The 20494-nt window shown below is 45.3% G+C and overlaps 1 protein-coding gene across 1 annotated transcript; it reads left to right on the forward strand.

The window, feature by feature from the left end:
• Positions 1 to 628: 628 nt before the first annotated feature.
• On the forward strand, positions 629 to 14500 carry irs4b (insulin receptor substrate 4b). Its single transcript, XM_086165360.1, has 2 exons — positions 629 to 5171; positions 14343 to 14500. Exons 1-2 carry the CDS (start codon positions 953 to 955, stop codon positions 14345 to 14347), a joined length of 4224 nt encoding a protein of 1407 aa, XP_086021486.1. The 5' UTR covers positions 629 to 952; the 3' UTR covers positions 14348 to 14500.
• Positions 14501 to 20494: the final 5994 nt, after the last annotated feature.

A 20494-nucleotide genomic window follows, 5' to 3' on the forward strand; every position in this document is an offset into this window, starting at 1 on the left:
AAAAAGTTACTCTATTTGGATGATTTTTATTAAAACGAATCTTACAAAAAAAAATAAAAACATCTTTCATATGTAATGTCCTGAGATGCAGTGACAGGAGGTTTGTTATTATCTGACACAAATTAAATTTCCCATGATAACTGCGATATATGTTATGGAGATTAAATGTGCTTAATTGTTGGAGAACCGCTGTTCATTGGCTGCAAAACAAACTTCTCCAACCATATAACCTCCTCAGGGGAGGTCAAAAGAAAAGTTAACCGGCGACTTTTGTCTGCCCAGCGCCGCAGAGGGAAAGACTCGGCGTTGCTTTTCGGTCCGTCTGCAGGTCTGGGATCAGTTTTCTGCGTCTTAACAATTCGCTGGAAATACTAATATCAGATTCCAGATAAGCCCAGGAAAGTCGACGCCTATTTTTAACTTCGATAAAACTCTGTCCGATGCGATTGGCCAATGCTATTGACGCAGGCACTTATGCCGCAAGACGATTGGTAGAGGTGGCTTTCAATCGATGCTACTCACAATGCGCGGCCAATCAGAGCCCGTCCCGTAGCCTTTGTTCCTCCCGCTCGGTCTGTGACGCAGGTGGTCACGTGTTGTTTGTGCTCTGGCCCGTAGAGTTGTGTACAAGAGGAGAAGGGAACGTTTGCTAGCCGAGCTAGCCGGATCCTCCCGATTATAGAAGCACGACTGAACGTGGTCATGTTGCACACGGGAGGCTTCATTTCGTGAAAAAGCTCAAAGTGGAGTACCTGCCTCGGCGCTAAGAGGGCTAGGGGACTCCCTTTTGCTGGAATAATATTGCCGGTCCGTAAGTAATGCAAATCTGAGCCGTGAGAGTCAACGTTAGCTGGCCTAGCCGGACTCGGGAGCTCGTCTCCCAAAACAAGAATGGGGTCTTGGTCCACTTGGATTAGCTTGCTAGTAAAGTGACCTTTGATTGTTTTCTCTGATGGCAAATTTCACGAATTACCAGGAAGGCAAGGCGGCGATGTTGATGCTGGAAACTCAGCAGCGGGACGTGGGTGCAAAACCCACCGCTGCGAACGGAGACGCCTCGGTCGGGGAACCCCCTTCCCCGTTAATTAATATCGGCGGCGGAGGAGGAGGAGGAGGAGGAGGAGGAGGCGGCAGCGGCGGCGGCGGCTCCCGTTTCCATCATTTGCCGCCCTCCAACCACCTCCACCATCTCCAGTTCAGCCACCTCCACCACCACCACCCGCCGGCCGATCAACAGCATCACCACCACTACCAGCTGGCTCCGCAGCAGCATCTTTCCGGGGAAAACATCGCAGAGTCACCGGACAGGAAAGCCTCCTCTACGTCCCTCAGCCAGGTACACACCGCCGAGGACCCCGCGGCTAGCGGCGGCGGCGGCGGCCATGTATACGCGTCCGTGAACGTCTCAAACACCTCGGACGTCGTGGACGACATCCGAAAGTGTGGCTACTTGAGGAAGCAGAAACACGGACATAAAAGGTTTTTCGTCTTGCGGGCTGCCAGCCACCTCGGGCCGAGCCGCCTGGAGTATTACGACAGCGAGAAGAAATTCAGGAACAGCCTGCGCTCCGCCGCCGCGGCCGCCGCCAGCGGCGGGGCGGTCGCCCCTTCGTCGCCGAAAAGGGTTATTTACCTCTACCAGTGCTTCACCGTAAACAAAAGGGCGGACGCCAAAAACAAACACCTCATCGCCCTTTACACGAAGGACGAGTACTTTGCCATCGTGGCCGAGAACGAGCAGGAGCAAGAGGACTGGTACGTGGCGGTCAGCGAGTTGATGAGCGAGGGCAAAAAAGGGCATTTGGATTCGGACGACTTGGATGATGGATACGGTACGGTCACCCCCGGTACGGTGTTCAAGGAAGTGTGGCAAGTGAATGTCAAACCGAAAGGACTGGGTCAAACGAAAAACCTCACAGGCGTGTACCGGCTATGCCTCTCGACGAAAACCATTCACCTCGTCAAGCTGAACTCCGAGACCCCCTGCGTCAACCTGCAGCTGATGAACATCCGGCGCTGCGGACACTCCGAGAGCTTTTTCTTCATCGAGGTGGGCCGATCCTCCTCCATCGGGCCCGGGGAGATATGGATGCAAGTGGACGACTCCGTCGTGGCCCAGAACATGCACGAGACCATCTTGGAGACGATGAAAGCCCTCAAAGCGTTCGCCGAGTTCCGGCCCAGGAGTAAGAGCCAGTCGTCGGGTTCCAACCCGATGCCGTTCATCACGACCCGCCGCCATCTGGGCAACCTGCCGCCGAGTCAGACGGGGCTGCAGCGGCGCTCGAGGACGGAGTCGGTCGTCGGCACCCCGCCTTCCAGCAAGAGCTCGGGCGCCAGCGGTTACCGCTTCCGGACGTCCAGCGAAGGGGAGGGCACGATGAACCGCCCGTTTCGCTCCGCCACCGGGAGTCTGGTTCACCTGAACTCGGCGAGAGCCCACCACGGTCGCCAGGAGGGGGGCGGAGGCGGCGGCGGGGCCGCCGTCGCCACGGGGAATGCCGGCACGAGCACCGGCAGCGGACGTTACGTCAGAGCCATCCCGGGGTCGTCGGCCACCTACCACGCCCGTTCCGCCTCGCTACCTGTCTCGCACTTCCCCTCTACGACCAGCCCTGTCAGCGTCTCCTCCAGCAGCGGTCACGGCTCCGTCTCAGACACGCTCACCCGCCCATCCAGTGCCTCGATATGCGGCTCTCCATCCGACGGGGGTTTCAACTCCTCAGACGAGTACGGCTCCAGCCCCGGTGACTTCAGATACTTCAGGGTGCGAAGTAACACCCCGGATTCCCTGGGAAACACACCCCCGATCAGAGAGGAGAATTGTCTAAATGACTATATGGCCATGGGCTGGAACAGGGAGGTGTTTGGTACCAGCGGGGGCTCCGGCAACAATAGCGGAGGCGATACGCCGCGAGATGAAAGCACATCGACGACGGAGGATGAGCGCTTTTCTTCATCATCCCTGAGGAGGAGGACGCATTCTTTCTCCAGACCCACCGGCGGGGCGACCGGCGGTTCCGGAGTGGCGGTTTACCAGAAAATGACACAGACCAATTTTTCATTGGACGAGGGATCCGATGTAGTGTTGCCGTTCGGCAGCGGGCTGCTCCGTGGCGGGCCCTCCTCCTCCTCCTCCTCGCTCCGCTCCGACTACAGCTCCTGCTCAGAGCACAGCCAGCAGAGCCGTCCCTCCACGCTCCCCCGGACAGAGGCCGGCAGCGAGCGCCCTCCCCTCTCCTCCGCCTCCTCCTCCTCCGCCAAGGAAGACAGCGGCTACATGCCGATGATGTGCGGTGTGGCGGCGTCGCCGCGGGACACTCCCCCCGACTACATGCCTATGCAACCCAGTTCTTACTCCCATCACATCTCCCACTCCCCCCAGTTTCACAGTCCGGCTCTGGGCCCTCGCTCGGCCCACCCCCACCCCCACCCCCACCCCCAGCTCCAGACTCAATCTTCCACAGACTCCCACGGTTACATGATGATGCTCCCGGGTGGCAGTGGCAGCTCCCCCTCCTCGGTACAAGCGTCGCCCAGCCCTCACAGCGGCTCCAACGTGACAGGTGCAAACGTGAGTAACAGCATAGCGGAGAGACCTGAAAACGGTGAATACATGGACATGTCGTACAGCAGTAGCAGGGGCCACAAGCTGTCGAGCGAAGGAGGCGGTGGATATTACACACCCGGCACACCCGAGGGCACGTACAAGTCTTACAGCCCGTATTTCTCCCTCCCTCGCTCGTATAAGGCTCCCACCAGAGAGAGGGACGAGAAGGAATACGGGGAATATGTTCCCATGAGTTCTCCCGCCAAGCCAGTCTATTCATCCGTTGCCACGACTTCCCTATCAACACCAGAGAAAAGGGTCAGGGGTGGAAACACTTCCACGCCGTCTCACCCGCCGCCGCCCTACGGCGCGCACCACACGACCGCTTCGATGGCCGACCGACGCATTGTCAGGCCGAACCGTCTCCCTTTAGGCCGAAGGAGTTTCCACGGTCCTCTGCGAGTCAGCGAGCCCTCCACGGCGTCCGCGGGCACCTCGACATCAGTCCCCGCCGCCGGCGGTTCGTCCGAAGGGCCGTCCAGTCCAGGAGAGTACATCAATATTGAGTTTGGCGATCATTACCCCCACCAACAGCAGCCTCCGGCCTATCCTCTCTCCGCTCAAGATGAAGCACCTTCCTCGGGCTCCGGTGACCACCATCACTCCCCTCCCTTGTCCCAAACGAACCAAGACTATATGAGCGTGGAGGTTGGCGTCGACCACCAGGAAAGTGTTAGCTGTCTGGGCAAGAATCAGTCCCCTAGACCGAGCCTGGTCGCCCCCTGGAACCCGCCCAGCTACATCCGACCCCTCGCGAGCAATACCGGCGCGCTGTCTTCCCCCGGAGTCCCTGCCGGAGGTCACTGGAGGTCGATGGGGGATGATTACACGGACATGACATTTAACCTAAGTAGAGGTGAGCGGACGCAAACGAGCCCGACGGCCATGCTTCAGCATCTCTGTGTGATCGAGGGACATTACACCCACACGCCCTCCGCCTCTTCCTCATCCATTTCCCCCACTCTCCCCCCGTCGAGCCCCGGCAGGGCGTCAACACATCAGCCGGAGCCCAAGGTTGTTCGCGCAGACCCTCAAGGCAGGAGGAGACACAGCTCAGAAACCTTTTCCTCCACGTCCTCGTCTAATTCTACTCCCTCCGGAGGAGGTCTCGGCTCCTCGTCCTCCGCCGGTCACCCCGTGCAGGCTGACGCGGCCGCCCCAAACGGATCATACCCCACGGAGGGTCAGGCTTCCAGATGGGCCAGCTCCGCGTCTTTCGACAGCGTGTGGATGTCCGTGGAGGGTCTCGAGGACTTGTCAGCTCACCAAACCCAATCGAGAGCTCCGGACCTGGGCACGGCATCGATAGCGTCCTCCTCCTCCTCGGGAGCCGGAGCCGGTAGAATGTGCCGAAACATGTCCGTCGGTTACCAGAACGGCCTGAACTACATCGCCTTGGAGCTGAGGGACGACGGAACGAGCGCAGGGGCCACAACGTCGGGAGCGGTTAACAGCAACGGGAGCTTGACGGTGATGGCGGGGACGGTGCCTCTGCCAGAGAACGGAGCCTACGCCAGCATAGACTTCACCAAATCTGATGGAATCTCCACAGCAACCAAGGGTGAGTTCTGTTTAGTATGAGCGGCAATGCAGTGAGTATTCTCTTGAAGAACTTTTTTTTTTCCATATTCAGAATAATTTGTGACTGTTTTTTTTTTTTTTTTTTTTTTTTATTTTGTTTGTTCTTTTTGCCGGAGGTCGAGGGACCGTAGCCATGTGCGTACAAGAATCGAGTTTCAACGTGAGCAGAAGAGAATTGGCTTAAAATCAAAAATAAACCTCGCTTAAACCTTTAGCGGCGTATGCTATTATTAGTCGCATTATATCAATTCGCAGCCAATCTGGGGAATCTATTTTGGATCGAGTCTCTGCGATTTGACAAGGCTCGCGTACGGGCGGCCAGCCTTTGTCTCTGAAGGCATCCGTCCAGGGAGCCGAAGTTAGGCGATCGCAGCGCCGCTACAGGAAGTGGCAACAATATGCGGTTCATCTTGAGGTCTGTGTGTGTGTGTGTGTGTGTGTAATGTATGTTGTGTGCCAGCGCGCGATTTGGCTCGTAGAACGAGCTGCGGTTTGCGTTAGGTCAAGTGATCGAATCACACCCCGGCACCCGAAAAAGACCTTGACTCCGTCACTGCCGGTGTGTCTCCGTGCCTGTTGGTGCAAATGATGCTATTTTCCATGTGTCAGCATGTACGCTGTGTACTTTTATACGGGGGTGTCTTTGAGTGCCTTTTGTCTGATGTCATATGAGACATTTTTCTGATTTAGAAAAAAAAAAGAGATTTACACATCACATGAATGTCAGTGGGAGAAGTTGTTGTTGTGACAAAGGACTTTATAATCCAGGAACCTGTCATTAATGCTTGTAATTTATCATACCTTTAGTTTCCCTTTTCGGAGACGAATACGTTTAACAAGATAGGCTTCAATGTTGAAAAATCATACACCAGACAAACAAATTGATCGTCATCATATTGATTCTAAGCAGTTTTAGGAGAAATTTGACTCTGCGCGTGCTGGTAAGGGCTGGTTTTTGTCTGCATAATTTAATAATTATTAATTAAAAGCACAACAGTACAAAAGTCTTCCAAGGCTTTCTCTGGATAATGCCCAGGTTTGCTCTTAAGTCATCTAATACAGACTGTCTGTGGGTCTTTCGATGCCTTTTCAAGTTCCCTTTTACAAATACAAAATCACAAAATCAATTAGACAAATTTCAATGTGAATTTCTGGCCCTGTAAATTACATACCTCTCAGACAGCCCAGTATTTTTGCCATGATAGCCTTGCATTCCTTACTGCATTTTTTTTTTTTGCATATATTTTTGTAAAGTCCCTTCAAATGTTGTCTGTTGTGGAGAGAGATGTACTGTAGGCGTACATGATCTTTGCACAATGAGTCATCAGTGCTTTAAAAAAAAAAAAAAAAAAAATCACCCGAATGACAAACTTTGAAACACCGTCTAAAAATCCAGAGCTTTCTGAGCATCGTTTGGCGATTGTCTAAGATTCATCCTTCATGTCTTACAGTAGCCGAAAAGTCGGTGTAGACTCTGTCGTTGTTTATCCTGCCGCAGTGTTTGGAGAAAGAACCCCCTGGATCCAACCGTTTTGTTGCACTTTGAGCCCAGGACCAGCTGGCACACTAGATGTGCTTGTTGATAGAGAGACGGTGACAGAGAGGAGAAGGTGGAGGGTAGATGGGTAAAGCACAATGTTTCTGTAAGATATTTATAACCTACTTGAAATTAGGGGCGGGCGGGATATCAATATATCAAATATCGGAACTGCAGTGTTTGGCTGATTTTTTTAATTCTCCGAAGACTGATCAGCACTAGCCCTGAAACTTACATTTGCGGTTTTGGTCCAAACATTCAAAACGTTTAAATTATGGGGGAATGCGGCTCATTGGTAATGAGTCACCTTTTAAAACCAGTAAAGCATGATCTCAGGTTCTCAAGAAAATTGGCAAAAAAAATCAGAAAAGAATCAGCTAAAATTGATAAGAAAATTGCCTTTAGTTCAACTAAAAATTGGGTAGAAAATTAGTCTAATTCTGACACAATATATTGAAAGACAACAAATATATTTGTTTGCAAAAGCCTTTCACAACTATCTAATCAATGTGATTTTTTTTTTTTTTTTTCAGAGAGCACAGCATAATTTGTGTTTCGTATCAGACTTTTTATTTTTTGAAAACCGATATTCCGAGTTTCTTCGCATGTAGTTTCCTGGCACTGATGTGTTTGCCAGGAGACAACAGCTAATGTCTGGGAAATTGTGCACGAGGGTTTAGCAGACAAAAACAGAATGATTTGACTGTTTTTTGCTTCTCCTCACCTTTTACTGTCCTCGTTGCTTTCTCTCCACCTCCTCGCCAAATCCGTAGGGTGTGTGTGTGTGTGTGTGCGTGCGCGCGTGCGCGTGCATGAGCGTGAGTCAGGTCTCTGCGAGCACCAACTGACTCATTTGTTTATCGTGGTGCTGAACAGAGATGAAAGAGCTTGTGTGTGTGTGTGTGTGTGTGGGGTGGGGGGTGCATAAAGCTACAGTGCTGAATGTGTGCTCGCTTGCATAGGAGATCAACTGGCACTCAAATTGCTGAAGCTCATCCTATTGTGTGTTTGTCCGTCTGTGTGTACTTTTGTTTTCAGCTTCTGCCAACAGATTCATTAAGAGTGTGCGTGTGTGTGTGTGTGTGTGTATTTGTCCATGCAGGTTAAGGTAACACCGAAAAATGTCGGTGTATGCCTGCAGAGAATGGGACCATGATCTGTTGGTGTGTTTACAGTCTGAGCTGCAGCCTACATCTAGGTGTGTGTCTGTTAATGTTTATATGCGCTGAGTCATGGCAGGCGGCTTTTGATGTGGCGCTGTAATTGCTGCGGCGGCGTGTCGAGGCACACAGCGGGGCTGAGAGGAAACGCATCATCATTGCTCAGGAATGCACTTCCTTTCAGCTGCAGTGTCAAACTGATGGTGGCACACCTGGATCCTCCGGCTGGAGGAGGGGGGAGGCAGGGACCTTCTGTCCGACAGACGGCCCGTTCCAATCAACCTCTCCACGAAAGCGTGCTGTAAATATTTATTCAGAAAGCGCCTCTTCTCTTAAAACCGTTCTTCGACCGCAAAGACAGCTCTTACCGTGTCAGTCGGAATAACCGCGACAGCTTCGTTTTATCCGTTTACCTGAAAGTTCAATTTCAAAAGCCACCGACATTGTCGGAGGGCAGCGGTCGGGACTCAAACAAACATCCTGCTGTTTCTCCTTTGCGGTTAATGATTCAGGCTGGGTTGTCAAAGAGGGTTGTACCGATGTCTGGTTTAAGACAATTTAGCCGATTTCTCAGCGTTCAGAGGCGAGAGAGGAGCATCCAGACAGTGAAGAGAAGCGAGTCTAGTCACGCCATGTCCATTTCCATCACCCCACTGTTTTTACCATTGTTCTTTTACTCAGAAATGACCCAAATAAATCGTTGGGAATATAATGATATTCAGAGGCCCGTGTCTCAGCGTGTCGCGGTATCTTCGTAAGAATGGAAAGTGCTCATGAAAGGCTTTTAAAAAGCAACATCACTGCCCCATTCCCTTTTTTTTCTGTTGAAAAACTTGTAATATAGCATTTTTTAATCATTGTTTTTGTGGTCTTACCAATCACATGACTTTAAAAGCATCAAGAGAATTTACTGGAGAAAAGGGGATCTCCTAATGAACTCATTCAAGATGCTTTGTTGTCATTCCATTATGTTTAACATGACAGTACAAAATTAGAAACTTAAGGCCAGGGATATCCAGTAACATAAATAGACTTAACAAAATCTACGCAATAAAAGACTAAGGCTAATCTAAAATTTTGAATTGAAAATAAATATGGATATAGCATAATAAGGAGGAGCAGGGCTGCGGCAGCAGCATGAGGAGACTTTTTTTTTTTTTTTTAATCCCCAGTCAATGACTATGCTAAAAAACAACAAAAACATTATTTCTGAGGAAAAAGATCTTTGTCGAGGGGAAGACAGTAAAACTTCTATTACAATCTTTCCATATTTCAAATGAAGAGCGATTCATGTCAGTAGATTTTCGTGTCATATGGATTTCGGTTGCTTTAACGAGATAAAACAGTTTTGAAGTCATACAAATCATTGGAATTAATCTACAAGACATATTTATTTTTTTTAGACTTTTTTTGTATTTTAGTCATGTTACTTTTATGTTGTATTGGGATAATCATATTTCTCTTGCATCCCATGCATTATTTCATATCCCTTCTGAATGATTTGAAATGCAAGGTGCAGATTTCCAGTTTAATAAATAAGTTGCATATAATCTGAAATCATCAGGAAACAATGTAATCATAATGGGGAAATGATCAAAATATCAGCCAGGAGCAGAAACAAGTCTGCACAAAATAATATAGAGTTATCTTAAAAACACGCAAGAGACGTGACGTATTGAATTAGGAAAAAAAAAACATTTTGTGCAATTATTGAATTATCTAAGTTTTAAAAAATGTCCGTCATTATATTTCAGATAAATTTTGCGAAGTATATTTTTGCGTCGTGTGTATCGGACATGTGATTTTTCATTCCTTTGTCGAAACAGATGTCTTGAGAATGCGCTTCTTTTTATTACTTTCTATCCCATTGAGCTATACTACCCGTTACTACTCGGAGCATTTTATAGAGGGCGTAAGTTGTGGCGTGAACTCAACATGCTCTCGTATTTTGTTCCACGCGGCACAAGCCCGGTCAGTGAGTACAGCGTCAGGTGGGGAAGCTGCATCAATTGCACAAGTTGTAAGGTTAATCGGTACAGTGAGGAGTGACGGCGGTGGGAACCTGCCCTTTTCTCCCGCTCGCTTGCCCTGCGTCCCGGCCAAGTGGCTACGAGGTGGTAAAGGGTTAGGAAGAGTGTGAGGTAGGGTTATCAGGTAGAAAGTAAGGGAGGCTAAGATGTAAGAGAACGTTGTATGAGGCTGCCCTTTCCTCTCTCATTCCCACCTCCGCTGCCAGGGCCTTCTATATTTACAGGTCTATTTCCAGACTGACATGAATTTATGGGCCGGTCCGAGGCATGTGCTGCCCGTAACAGGACCCCCATTTTCTCCCACTGTGTGCGCGTTGCATGCGGAGATAGTTCACTCTCTCTCTCTTAAATAGCCGGATATACATGCCCACAGATGTTAGAATTATTAGCCGTTGTGCATGCACACAAAGCACTTCTGCTTGCGAGCAGCCATTCTGACCGTCACAGGAAAGTATTTGTAGCTCTCTGAAAGGCGTCCATAGGTCCCCTTTTAGCGTCAATGCTTACGCTTGAGTGTAACAAATAGTTTGGAAGTAACCGCGGCTATTTGATGATCACTGTCATCCAAGGATAAATGTGCCCAGCATGGGTGGCCCACTGAAAGCAGCATGGGAATCCGTGCACCTTGGAGAGCCCGTTGAATTAACCGGGAATCGAACCCCAAGCCCTAAATCTGCCGCGGCCGGCAGAGTTTCTATTGGTCAATGAATTCCTTTTTTTTTTACTTGTCAAGTTTAAGCTGCTGCTTAATTACATTCTATCAAAAAGTTTTCAAAATTAATCCGAACTTGCAGGATATATTTGAAGTTCGCTGACCTTTGACAAAAGTGCATTTAAAATGATGTCAATTAAATCAGCAAGCAATACACGATGCCTGGGTCCAAATTAAGTTTACTTTATAAAGCCTACATGGCTTCTCCAAAATCTGACGTGGCAAAATTTGTAAATAAGTGGACTTGTCAGCAACTTGGCCTCTTCCTTTCGCAGGTTTTCAGACAATGTGAACATTGATCTCATAGATAGTCCTGGGAATCAGTCCTGAGTGGTTTGAAACGGTTGGAAGGATCATTCATGTTGGATCAGTGAAACTGAAGTACCATAAACTTTGATGTCTTTTTCCTTTGGTTGCAGCGAGCTACTCAAGCTGCAGCTTTGCATGAACCTCAGTTGTGTCGAGTTCACAAGATGTGGAATAAAACGCTTTCTGGTAACACAGCGAATAACTATGCTCACCAAAAGTATGACGCATCTTCCAAATTTCAGTGTAATTTCTTGCAGATTTTGACCATTTCTGGCAGATTTTTTTGTGCTAAACTGTGCTAAAATTGAGCAAGGACTGACAATAACAAGAAATATGGATTTCTTTTTGTATGCCACAAAACAGTTTATGGCGTGTATCACAGCTAGACAATATCCAATATGTAAATACCAATTGTATTGTATCATTTAGGCTCCTGATTCTCTCAAACGTGTGGTAGGCCTCATTTTGTTCTTATCTTTTGTTTCTCTTACCTTTCCTCGGTCCCCCCTTCTTTTTCTTTATCGTGGATTTTGTCTCGCTTCCTCTGTTGCGCTGCCTTTCCCTGACACACACAAACGATAAAGCAGGTTTCTATAAAACTGTCCCTGGACTTCTCTGGAATGCCATGTCAGATAACTTTATTCAGCGGGACCCAGGTGTTTGCGCAAAAGTGTATTTTAAAGCACACTAGTATGAGTCAAGACATTTTAGCCTCCTGTTTGTTCATCTTTTTGAAAGAGGCCTGCTTCCAGGTTTTGGTGACCTCTTGATACTGACAGTTGGAGTAAATTGTTTCCAACAGACTTTTAACAAGACATATTTTAGTCATTAAGTTTTTACTTTATGCTGGCAAAAATGTTGACTCTGACTATTAACAGGTTTTGAATTAAATATTGTTATTACATGATATATGTTACCCCAACACAATCAAATTCTAAGTTTTGAATCCATTAAGCTAAGAAAGGGATGCACGATGTGCAGCACATCTGCTCAAAATGTGAATATTGTATTTTTATTAAATTTCTCACTATTAAAGGAAGATCAAATAGTTGGACTGATACGTCAGATAGCAGACACTCGACCAGACAGCTCGCTGGCGTGGAGTGTTTTCATGATATCAAATAAAGCAAACATGATTGGAATTTGCAAAAAAAAAAAAGTGTCTGCAAGGGGGCTTTTAAAGTCCGGCAGATTTAACAAAAACATATATACAAGTACCTAAAAAGGCATCGTTGCAACAAATATGTATTGAACATAGTTCTGTTCTTTAAAGTTATATGATGCAATATCAAAACTGTTTTTCAAAACTCTTTGCTTGATCAGAGTTTTGCTACTTTGCTAAACTGTCCTTTGTATTTTAAATCCTACCTTGAAATATCATGACAGTCTCTTTTGACCAAGTGTAATGTTTATTGTGTATTAAGTTGATGTCATTTACACGGGTTTGAAGAGTCCCAATAGCCGCGGTCAATGACTGCATTCAGTTTTTGGTCACATTATTAGTATCAGCAGACAGGATCTAAACGTTGGTATCAGCTAAAAAAAAACATATTGTGCACCCTTAAATGAAAACTGAAAGTGATCCAGATCAGAGTGGAAAAAGTTCAAGTGCTCGGTTTAATTCTTGTCTTTTTTTTTTTTTTTTGGGGGGGGGGGGTCAGATTGTTTCTTGATCTGAACTCAAAAGGCCCCCTCGTCTCAGCTGTCACGCCGGCCTGTGTCAGGTCGCAGCGTTCCGCTCACTGTTCACTCCTGCGATGCTTTTCATCTGCTAACCCGTCTGGGTTGAATGGGGTTTAAGGACAGAAACAGAGAGACGGGCGGGTCGGCGAGGGCAGAGAGAGAGAGAGAGAGAGATGGTCAAAACTCTGAACACCTGCTTGTGTTGCAACGACACAACAAGCTGTTAGCTAATGCAGGTGTTTGCTGCACAGTGTTTTTTTTTTACTCAATTTTGTGGTGTGTTTGTTTATCTGTTAAACTGAGGTCAGGTCAGTCAGGACAAGCCCCGAGAGCCTTTTCCATTAAAAAAATTGTAAAATTGTTTTTTTTACCCCCCTTTTTATTACATTCTCTGGTCAGTCTGCCACCACTCGGTGGAGTTTGTTGACCTCCAGATGGATAGCAGGACAAATCAAATAAGTTTTATAGTCATTTAGAATAACTCATTGTAGCCCCTTTCATTGAACAAAACAAGTATTGATGAAGGAATAACTTCAAAAAATGTGCAAGACGTTTCCCTAGAAGATTAAATGACACGCCATAAAATTGTTTAAAAAATAAGCACCTTTGTAAGAAACTGCCACCGCTTATTGTTTCTCAGCGTTTGATCCGGGAACATGTTTTTAGCCGCGATTCGGTCGATCAGGTTAGCCGTTTAAAGACTGTACTGTTATTCCCCCTTCCTGTGTTCTGGGAGTCTTTCTATCCGTCCGTCCATCCCTCCGTCCTCACAAACGGCGGCGCAGCATTCCAGCAGTGCCCCCTGTCAAAGCATCTGTATTGTGGCGTGCTGCTCACATTGTTGTGTCAGACAAAGCCTCGCTGTCAGTGGAATAACCCAGCTGGACAGCGGCCATAGCCAGGGTCATTTAGGGCCGCCGGGCAGCACCAAAACAGCCAACCCGACAACCCTGGCTCAGCCCGGACAGCTAGGCAGGAAACAAACATTTTGGGTTTGTGTGTGTGCGCGCGCGCCTGTGTGTGTGTGTCTGTGTCTGCTGGCAGCAAGCAGAACCCAAAGTTCACCGGCTACACTCACTTATTTACTAGACGAATAGATTCTTTTCCACAGCAAGTGGTTTGAGCGAACGCGACGGTTCAGTCAGTGATGCATCTGGGCCTCGTCTTTCAACACACCTTGATAATTGTGGTACTGAAGCCAAAACACTCATAAATTGTTGAAGGAAGCAATATCGGCTAGATAACCTTTGGCTTGTACTCATAATTTAAATTTTCTCTTATCTTTATGTGCAGTTGCAAAAGAAATGAACTGAAACTCGAAAAGCAACCTTTAATTCCTGCTAGCGTTGATCGGCAGCATCTTCTGATGATCGGGGCTCATGAATAACACGTATGGAAAGAATCTCTGGTATAAGCTAATATTTGTTCCATGAAGAGTCTTAAATTTAGTTAGGAATTGTGTTTTTAAACAGTCTATGGGAGAATAAGTTAAAGTAGTATTATGTTGTACCAGACATTTTGCAAAAGACATTCAGCACCCAGTAGTGACTTGTTTGTTGTTGTTGAGTTTGCTATTATTCTGATGGTTCACCTTAGATATTGGACTTTTCTTCTGATTTTGGCAACAACACAACTATAACTCAACTGTCCATGTGTCTATATTTCACCCCCAAAGAGTTTTGAATATTTGCTAACAGTCTCTCTTACCATTTCTTCTCAGACTGAACGATGGGACGAGAGGCGAGAGGCTCCTTTCCACCTCTTCCTCATCTCTCTGCTCGGGGCGCTCGACTCTGCCTGCGACCATAGGCCTTCCCCCGTAGGTGACTTCTGACCTTCACCCAGATCGAGCAGCCGCTCTCTTCTGGATGCAGAAAACAACATTATAACAGACAACAAGAAAAGCTTGCTGTTTTTTTTTTTTTTTTTTTTTTTTTTAATTTTATTTTTTAAATGTATTTCATCTTTTTTTTTTTTTTTTTTTTTTTTTTTTTTTTTTTTAATGCATATCTTGTCCTTTTATACCTCCCCATACACCCTCATCGGTGCTGCCAGTGTGTGCTGCTCCCCCCTCATGTCCAAAAGACAACAGTCGGTGAACTTTGACTGAGGGGGCGTCAACAGAACAGTAGGTTGTCCTATTATCAGATGGTTGTACTTCTCCACACAATATTAAAAAGGGAGGCTGGAATATAAAGGCATTATGGTACTAACTTGGAACCTTTTATGTTGCTTTGAATTCAAACTATCAATTTTTGTCTTTTTAAATACCCCATGCGTAATCCATCCTCAATATGGTACCGTACAGTTATTCAATTGTGGAAGAAATGGTGGTAGTATTTTTTATTTTTTTTTCCATTTCTTTCAACGAATTACCCCTCAAAATGGTACAAGCTAGTAGCTAGGTCCATCTTAGCTTCAGAGTTGGTGAGTGGCATTGCACAAGTACCGCACTTGTTCCCATACTTGCCGCATCAGGTACGGCACTGTACTGGCACCTCTTGGTGTCCAATTTGTTCAAACCTCAGATCGACACTCTCCTCAACTGGCCAGTTCCGGATACTCGTACAAAGAAAGCTGCAGTCCTGCGCCGGTATGGGTTTGTCACAGTGTACGAAGGCAATGCCAAAAAAAACAACTTCATGTAATACTCTGTTGATATTCTGTAGCACATTTTATTTATTTGTTGCTAAATTCAAATATTCTGGTACATTTCCACAAGGGACGGTACACAGCAGGTTGGGAAAATAACATAGGTTACTGAACAAATGCTGTAAAGTTTTCATCGGTCCTAAATCCGTCAGCTCTGGGAAACAAGTTTGCAGATAAAATCAATCTGATGTTTTTACTTGGAGAGTTTTGGGGCTTTGCCGACTTGTGTTCACAGAGTTAAGCGAGGAGATGCATTACAACCTCGTATCTGTTTGTAGAGGCAGCAACAGGTTAGCTTAGCTGAACAGAGTTTAAATGTGTAGCCGCAGGTGAGCTACCTGCTAATAATAAACAAACAACAACAACAACACAGATGTATTAGTCATTTGAGAGGCTAGTAGTCTTAGCAGTGCAGCAGCCCACACGTTTTACATTGAAAATGTTAAAAACACATGTATAATAGTGGTGTGTTATGGCCATTTTACATTTTTGCCTTTTTTTCATTGCAAAAGTATTACTTCTAAAATGTTCACCATGTTGTGATTTGGTTATCTGAAAGAGGATGCCACTTATTCTTATTACTTATTAATAAGAAATATTAATAACTTACAGTTGACTAAATACATTGTCATAGGACTTGAAAAACATTATAAAAAGGGATCAATTATCACATTTTTTGTTTGGCAAGCACTTTAGAGTTGTCCTGTCACTTCAAAACTATAATAATCCAGCTAGCTGCACTATTCAACAGTATTGGTTCACAAGAACTATGTGTTTGCCTTGTATGCATATTGAAAAAAAAAAAAGGATTATCTGGTTTTATGGGGTTTGCAATTTATTTTAAAAAAGTTTCTCTTTTTTGCAGTCTGATAAATCTGTGAGTATTCAAGCAGCAAAACATGCTATACCTTTTACTATAGGTACTGGCAGGTAGAAATTGTATTTGGACTGAGCTGGCCTAATGAAGCAAACAGATATGAATGCATGGATCCTCTCGTATAATTCTTTTGAAAATGTCCAATTAGTCATCCAAAAGTAAAAAGAGTGGAGTAGCTGATTTATCCCTCAGACAGATGTTGTTTTCCTGCCCTGCTGTTCACGATGAAAAGTGTCATGCATTTTTATTTTTATTTTTTGTTTTGTTTTTATTTTTTGTTTTTCTGTTTTACCTCATATGATCCGTAGCACAGTTCAGGATAGCGGGGAGAGTGGCGCCAACACAAACACATATGCACTCGTACTGTGAAAGGTGAAAGCACAAAGTACACACTTTGACACTGGGATGCAAACACAAAAGTGCGCACATTACATTCTCTGAAAGCATGCTGTATTTTTTTACGCTGCCGTATGTATGCAGATCACACACATGCACAAGTGCGTTATGGGAACATGTCTTGATCATGCAGTCGCTCCCATGCCCGCTTTTACAACCCACTTGAACGCACACAGAGTGGTTATGCAGCCCCAGTAAGGTGAGGATAACTCCTCCGTACACCCATTTCATCTCTTTGTCAGCAGCTCTTGATGACGTTTGGATTTTTCACAGACACATAGACACACATGCTGGGGTGTTCGTCAGTGGCTCCAAGTGACGTAAAGAGGTTTCCAGTAACCTGAGCTGCAGCCCCAGGTGCAGCGCGCTGGACATACTTGCCCTGTTACAACCTCTCCCACACACACACACACACACACACACACACACACACACACACATACAGAACACAGGCAGGGACAGGCGGTGAACACCGACATCACGGCCACAGCCGCCGCCTCCCTCTCACACTTTCCCACACAGATACGCCCATATTTAGCATTTCTGCCCGCGCTACTCTCCCGTGACTATTACCAACCCATTTTCAAAGGAACAAATGTGCTCGATCACAAAAGGACTGACTGCTTGCATAGCCCGGAGCATTTCAATTTTTGTTGTACATCAGTATCCCATCTACAATCATCCATGTGTCTATTTTTGATTTCTTTTATATCTACCCTCTTTTTTTTGTTTGTTCTTAATGAGTTCGGACAGATGAAGGCTTGTCACTCTCACTTAGCTTTTGTGTGGGATGCATCATTGTCATCCTTTCAGAGCCCCGCACAGCAGGGATGATGAGGCAGGGACGGAGGGACGGAGCCTAGGTTTTCTCCTAAATTAAATGTTTGTTTTGTTTTTTTTTTTTTTTTGCTCCACTGACCTCGAGGAAAGATGCCAAAAACCAAGGTCAATTTTGCAGGAACGGTCTGAACTGTGCAGATGCAGTGAACTCTGAATGTCTGGTGCTCCATATTCTAGGTGTTTGTTGGATGTCTGTTTGCTCGCAACTGGTGATTTTGATGACGTATGACACTTTTAAATTGTCAGGTTATTTAGAGGCTTTCCATGATTTCAACAATTGAATCCCAGATGCAAATCTGAAAATGCATTTGAGAAGAACATTTTAAGAACTAGTTATGGTAGAGACCTGCAGCAGATAGAAGCCTGCAGCATTTAAAGAACAATTGCTCGTTTGATATTTAGCAACTGGTAAAATTAGAGTAAAAAAACTTTTTTTTGCTAATTTTCTGCCTAACCGGATAATTATTACTGACGTTTTCGCACCAAATGGGATTTTACTGCATCAGACCAATTCAGACTGTCAAAACAGAGCTGTAATCAGGCATATCTGTAAGCTGCTGCACCTTTACCCTCCATCCTACAATCCCGTTTTATCATTCCTAGTGATGTCTGCAGCAATAAGGAAAATAAAAAGGTTCCTACAAGACAGGTAAAACTTTAGGAGGCAAGAATAGAGAGCTGTTTATCCTGTCTGCATGACATTTTTGCTAATATTGCTAGAGCAGGGGTGTCCAAACTTTTTTTTCCCTGTGGGCCTCGAGGGACGAGGCCACTTACGAGATGTGAGTTATACTGCCTCATTTCGAATGCACTAATGTTGGCAAAATCAATCAAATGGAGGAAAATTCTGTTTCATAATTTTCATAACATGTTCGAAGAAGAAAAAAAAAGGCTTCCAATCATGGTTCTCATCAGTAGGTTTTTTTCCTTTATTTTTACAAAAAGGCGACAGCCTCGGGTTCACAGGATGCTGATCCCTCTTCATTGTCCTGTATGAAGAGAATAAAGGCTCTGGTTATTTCGGGCTTGTTACACATCGACCAGTGTTTATTGAAAAAAATTGTCATCAACTTTAATTAACTGAATGCATTAAGTAATTGGGATTATTAACAGATGAAAACTCACGTGCTTATTTTTAACTCGCCTGTAACGGGAAGAACGTTGCGCTCAGTGAGAAGGTTGATGCGTCGCTTTGGTCTGAAGGATAGCTTGCAGGTTAGGAGTAAGTTTGGTGGTTGTGTGACGAAGATGGCCGCCGGTCATCGTGGGCCGCTTTTGTCGAGCGATCACGGAGACGATGTGTGTTGAGCCGAACAGACTCAGCATTTGTTTTCAGAGGAAACTTGCTCTTTTCTAAGCTCTGGTAGAAGTCAGGTAGGAGAGAAGCTGATGTTGATTCTTCAGGGAATCATCACGCTGCAATTCGATCACTTCTAATCGCAGAATCACTTCTTCTGCATCCATTTCGAGACGGAGGCGGCAACAGTGTGGATTCTTTCTCAGCGACAGAAAAATCTTGAAAGCGCTTACTGAATTCCTAAGCTAGAGAACACACATTCTCCCGTTTTAGCAGAGATTTTGGCATTTGGAAATGCTTATTTGATTTGCGCAGTTGTGACAGCGACGATATGTTTCATTTCACATTGTCGTCGTACATTGCGCTCTTTCGGCGCAGCGACTGTTTGAAAATCAAACAAACGCACTTTCCCTCGGTTTCTATGAAAAAATATTTCCGCCGAGTCGGAAATTTTCAGCGCTCACTTGGAATCTTGCTTCTCTTTGGTTCTGCCGTTTCTAGTTACCCTGAGCAATTATTTTCTTTGCTTGCTTTATGGAGACACGACCTTGTCCAAGGCGGTAGCTTCATCTAGTGTCAAAACTAAGAATTACAATACGGTTAAGCGCAAATTTTGTGTGTGGGCCATAGACTATTATATTTTTTTATTTTGATACGGGCCAATTTAAAATAGATTGCGGGCCGCAGTTGGCCCTCAGGCCGTAGTTTGGACACCGCTGCGCTAGAGAAACAGGCGAGATTGAGCCGGGAGGGAAAAACACCCCTTTTACCCCTGTGACGCCCCCTGGAGGGACAGCTAACCTTTGTTCCACAGCAGATCCCTGTTTTAAATGGTCTGCTCAGTGTTGATTGTCAAACAAAGCTGTATATTTTTTTTTTTTTTTTTTTTTTTAAGCCTGTGACGTGTCTTTTGTACATGATGAACAATTTGAATTATTATTATTATTTGCCCCTCATATCCTCCAGCGAACAAAGAATTGAATACGACATTAAGGCTGCTGCCGCTGACAAAAAGAGCTATTGTTTCTTATGTTTGGTAATGTTTTGTGTACTTCCTATGCTACAGCAACGTGTTGCTTTGGGTTTTAAATGCAATGGCAAAAATAGTAGAGCTAGAGTTTAGGGGATTTTGGAAGGACCCTCCCCTTAATTTATTTGACACAGTATTCAAACATTAATTTTTATGTCTGATTGCCTTCATGTCGAACTTTACACCCAGTTTAATTTTTCAGTTTTGGCTCAGAATTTCCTTTTTTTTTTCCTTTTTTTTTTTTTTTTTTTTTGTTATTTGCAACAAACCAACCTCAAAAGTGTCCTCGTGTCTAAAATCAACTGTTAGGATTTTTTTTTCTTGTTCGGGTCGGAGAAATGATAAAGGATGAACCTACGATATTTAATATAAATATATATACATATATATCCTGGCAGAGAAGATGTAGGGTACTGCATCATTATGCAAATTTGTGTTTCTCTTTTTTTTTTCCTCTAATCTTATGATTTATTTGTGTTTTAATTTACAGAGGGAAAATTATCATATTTGGGGCAACCTTGTTTCTCTGGAAACAGTGCTGCAAGGCTAGTCTTTTTTTTTTTTTTTAGACATAGACATTTTGCAGTTATTTGTATAAAGAAATGGGTTACAACCTCTGCCTAATGTTTATTTTTTTGTAACTATATTACAGTTTATTTGCTGCTGTGTAGTTCAGTTAACAGTTGGAAATGCTGTCGGTGGTAACCATAACAATGAGGATGACAATGAAGGTGATATTCATTGCCTGCTATCAGGTGCAGTTTACGCCAACTCCGAAAC

The sequence above is a fragment of the Fistularia commersonii genome, chromosome 19 (assembly GCF_037954325.1).
Source record: "Fistularia commersonii isolate RoL2024-O1a breed Wild chromosome 19, RoL_Fcom_v1.0, whole genome shotgun sequence".
Taxonomy (NCBI): domain Eukaryota; kingdom Metazoa; phylum Chordata; class Actinopteri; order Syngnathiformes; family Fistulariidae; genus Fistularia; species Fistularia commersonii.

Bases quoted from the DNA above. Each gene is read 5' to 3' on its own strand.
- irs4b (XM_086165360.1), top strand. From the start codon at position 953: ATGGCAAATTTCACGAATTACCAGGAAGGCAAGGCGGCGATGTTGATG.